The sequence below is a fragment of the Octopus bimaculoides genome, chromosome 10 (genome assembly GCF_001194135.2).
Source record: "Octopus bimaculoides isolate UCB-OBI-ISO-001 chromosome 10, ASM119413v2, whole genome shotgun sequence".
Taxonomy (NCBI): domain Eukaryota; kingdom Metazoa; phylum Mollusca; class Cephalopoda; order Octopoda; family Octopodidae; genus Octopus; species Octopus bimaculoides.
The window spans coordinates 89,949,763-89,954,401 of NC_068990.1; the positions used below are offsets into that span (position 1 = coordinate 89,949,763).

General features: G+C 39.5%; 1 protein-coding gene across 1 annotated transcript in view; it reads left to right on the forward strand.

Moving 5' to 3' along the window:
• LOC106869395 (cerebral cavernous malformations protein 2 homolog) overlaps positions 1-4,633 on the forward strand; it is a 6,699-nt gene extending 2,066 nt beyond the window's left edge. Inside the window, exons 3-7 of the mRNA XM_014915117.2 lie at positions 520-568; positions 1,113-1,269; positions 1,955-2,093; positions 3,506-3,635; positions 4,415-4,633. Of these exons, the coding sequence (XP_014770603.2) occupies positions 520-568; positions 1,113-1,269; positions 1,955-2,093; positions 3,506-3,635; positions 4,415-4,544 (605 nt within the window). The 3' untranslated portion in view covers positions 4,545-4,633. The remainder of the gene's footprint in view (positions 1-519; positions 569-1,112; positions 1,270-1,954; positions 2,094-3,505; positions 3,636-4,414) is intronic.
• The last annotated feature ends 6 nt before the right edge of the window (positions 4,634-4,639 follow it).

A 4,639-nucleotide genomic window follows, 5' to 3' on the forward strand; every position in this document is an offset into this window, starting at 1 on the left:
TATATATATATATATATATATATATATATATATATGGGTGTGTACATGTTGATGTGTGCGTGTGCGTTTGACTCCCCACCACCCCAACCAATGCTGGTGTGTTTACGTCCCCGTAACTTAGCAGTTCGGCAAAAGAGACTGAAAAAATAAGTACTAGGCTTCCAAAGAATAAGTTCTGTGGTCGATTTGCTTGACTAAAGGTGGCGCTCCAGCATGGCCACAGTCAAATGACTGAAACAAGTAAAAGAATACAACAAATATATATATATATATATATATATATGTGCCATCCCAGGCAAGCCGTCCAACCCATGCTAGCATGGACAACGCACATTAAATGATGATGGTTATGTATCTATGTGTGTGCTTGTGTTTAAGCGTGTGTATATGTATGCTCGCTCACACACACACACATATATATATATATACTCCCATGTATTAATATGGCTTTCTTTGTGTGTGTATGTGCATGTGTTTTATCTATGTGTATTCATTCTTGTTTCTGTATTTGATCTCCAGACTCCACCACCATTAACAATGCCCAAGACACAGCACTGAAACCATCGTAGTAAGTTCTCCCTCTATTTTTATTTCTGTTTATTCATTTAGACATTTAACCTCAGTATTTAGAGATATCCACTATAACGTTTTCCAGTGGTATGTAAAATGTATCAACTGATCGTGGCCGATGCTAGGCCTGTCTGCCTGACTGGCTCCTGTGCTGGTGGCATGTAAAAAGCACCCACTACACTCTCGGAGTGGTTGGCATTAGGAAGCGCATCCAGCTGTAGAAACATTGCCAGATCAGATTGGAGCCTGGTGCAGCCTCCCAGCCAAACCGTCCAACCCATGCCAGCATGGAAAATGGACATTAAACGACGATGATGACATAAAGAGTAAATAATAAAGTACCCTTGGCCATCTCTAAAGTGCGCATGGCCATCTCTAAAGGAGCAGTTCCATTGGTAAGCAGTAGGTGATCTAAATACCACAGTGTATTACTGGTACTTTTCATCATTGCTGTCCTCCCTATTTTCTTGTTTTCCAGAGCTGTAAAATGTGATGTGTATCTGTCAACAGTTTTCATTTGTTCTGTTTCTCTACCATTCCAGTATAACAACCTCTGACCAGAACCTTACCAAGAACAACACTTCATCCTACAGCCGTTCCCCAAAAGCATCCAAGCGCACAATTAGTGTAACCACCGAAAGTGAGATTAGTCTGACTGGTGGTGATTATTCTGAGGTCATTCAAGATTATCTGAAGAAGGTAAGCCTCAAAGTGTCTTTATACTTGTATCATCATCATCATCATTATCCAGGAGTGGCTGTGTGGTAAGTAGCTTGCTTACCAACCACATGATTCTGGGTTCAGTTCCACTGCGTGGCACCTTGGGCAAGTGTCTTCTACTATAGCTTTGGGCTGACTAAAGCCTTGTGAGTGGATTTGGTAGACGGAAACTGAAAGAAGCATGTCGTGTGTGTATATATATATATATATATATATATGTATATTTGTGTTTGTGTATTTGTTTGTGTGTCTGTATTTGTCCCCCAACATTGCTTGACAACCGATGCTGGTGTGTTTACATCCCCGTAACTTAGCAGTTCAGTAAAAGAGACCGATAGAATAAGTACTAGTCTTACAAAGAATAAGTCCTGGGGTCGGGCGGTGCTCCAGCATGGCCACAGTCAAATGATTGAAACAGGTAAAAGAGAGTAAAGAGTATCATCATCATCATCATCATCATCATCATCAATTTATGTTCCTAACACTAGCTGAATGATAACTAAGTTATTTTACTAAATTCTTTGTTATATTTAAAATTAATTGAAAGAAACAGAGCATCTCAAAATAAATACAGTAACAAAAGCGTTGAAGTTGTTGTTGTGATTCATTCATAAAGTTGTTGTTTTTGTTGTCACTATTAATATTGTTGTTGTTGATGTTGCAGCTGCACAAATGCCTCACCAAAACAGAACTGTGTCAGTTTGCTGTTCTGCTCACTGCTCGACAGAAAGGTGCAACCACAGGAGAATTTTGCAAAGAAGTTTTCAATTTGTTCGGACAAGAAAGGAAACATATGATGACTGGTGAGATATCAATCAGTAATTTCATTCCACAGACATCTTGGAGACATTCTTTGTCATTTCACTTCTCTCAAATACCATTTTAACACAACTACTGTAATTTCTATTGCTATGAAATCGCAGTATATGTACCACCCCTATTCAAATCTACCTTGTATACCAACTCTATCCAGGTCCACCCTATATATCATACCTACCCAAGTCCATCTTATTTACCATCTCTACCCAAGTTTACCTGGATTATACCCCTATCTAGCGATATGTGCACCACCCCTATTCATGCCCGCTTTGTGTATCAGACTTGCCAAAATCTACCTTGTATTGCTCTCCTAAAACAGCCATGACTTGACTTGGGAACCATTTGATGACAGGCATTTCATAACAGACAGAAAATCATTTGGTGGCAGACATTCCAAGATGGTCTGAAGATAGTCACCATTACATGGAATGGATGTACAAGACAAGCAACCAACTGAGCCCAGCGGAGGAAAGTTGCTGCCAAATGTGTTGAGCATTGCTGGAAGAACTAAAGCCCAAACTAAAGCTAATAACACCTCAACCTGTGCCGCCTGACTGGCTCTTCATGCTGGTGGCACGTAAAAAGCATCATCCGAATGTGGTCGATACCAGCCTCAAAAACAATTCACATATAAACATCCTGTCTTTAATTCAGACACTGGCTATCTAGGAATAGCAGCCAAACTTCCCTCAAATCACACCTTACTTTCTTCAAACAAGAAGTATACATGAGATAATGTTACCCTAGATGAAAAAAAAAAGGGACCCTCTTCAGTCATGAACAACCATGGGATTGCCCCTAGGAAGTTCCCCTCTGATGCACAAGTCTGGACAAGGTTGTTTATGGAAGACTATCAGTCACCCATACATACTATCCTCCTGTCTCCATGCCACCGATGTTATCCAAAAGAAAGGCAAAGGGGCCGATATAGCTTGGCACCAGTGATGTCCCAACTCATTTCTACAGCTGAGTGAACTGGAGCAACGTGAAATTGAAATAAAGTGCCTTGCTCAAGAAAACAACACACAGCCTGGTCCAGGAATCGAATTCAGTACCTCATGCTTGTGAGCCTGATGCTCTAACCACTGAGCTATGCACCTTCGCTACCCTAGATACACTATAGCTAAAAATAAAATAACACTAATAATGTTTAAAAATAACATAAATAATAATAATCATGAGCACCCAGGGAGAGCCCACTATTTTGTTTATTTATTACTGCTACTTTGTAATTATCCTTCAGAAATTTTGCACCTGGGACAAAGGTTCCTGTGGCCCCACTCTGGACTGACTTTGGGCTAAACAACGCCTTCAAGAACCATTCTTCTGTTATTCTTTCAATTCCATCTCCACACTATTTTCTAATGCGATGTCTTTCTATTAACATCTCTATTAGGCATGGGTCCTTTCATAGAAGCAAAAGACTATCATGTGTTTGAAGAATTCCTGTCTAAAAATTCTATGGCGCTTCCAGCAAATGGCCATGGAACCATCTCCAGCTTCCACAGCAATTCCCAGCTCTGCAAGTAAGTCATCCACTGGGTTTATTTATCTGTCTTTAATTTACTGATTGGTTACACTTTTATTTGTTTTAGTCATTTGAGTGTGGCCATGCTGGAGCACCGCCTTTTAGTCAAACAAATCGACCCCAAGACTTATTCTTTGTAAGCTTAGTACTTACTCTATGGGTCCCTTTTGTCGAACTGCTAAGTTACAGAGTTGTAAACACGCCAACATCAGTTGTCAGGCGCTGGTGGGAAGACAAATAAAGACTATTTAAGCATTTTATCTGATCAAATTTAACTGTTTCTGGAGGGAAACGCAATCTTTCAAGATGATAATGCACCGATTCACACAGCTAAAGTTGTTACTGAATGGCATGAGGAACATTCTAGTGAAGCTGAACATCTTATCTGGCCACCACAGTCCCCAGATCTCAATATTATTAAACATTAATGGTGCATTTTAGAAAAACAAGTTAGGAGTCAATATCCTCCACCATCATCATTACAAGAACTGGAGACTGTTTTAGCTGAAGAATGGATGAAAATTCCTTTGGAAACAATTCAAACTTTGAACGAGTCCATACCTCATAGAATTCAAGCTGTAATTACTACCAAAGGCAGTCCTACTCCATGTTAAAATAAGTTTGCTTCAAATTTTAAGGTGTTTCCATTATTTTGTCCAACCCTTGTATATATATGTGTGTGTGTGTGTGTATGATTTGTTTAATATAATTTCATGTTATTTACTTCTTTTTTTCCTTTTGTTTTTCTGTTCACGTTTCTCCAACCAATTTATCAAGAGACAACGGCATTACAACTCACTCAATAAACAGCGGAGATATGGATGAATTTGATCGAATGATGGACTGCATCTCGGACCAGATCGATAACATGGAGAACAGTGTCGATGTGGACAGCTTTGTGTCATGAAATCTGACTTCCCCCCCCACACCCACATACAGACCTTCTTGCCTTCTCTTTAGTATTTATGTTTTATTTTTTTTTGTTTCTTTTTCCAATGCACC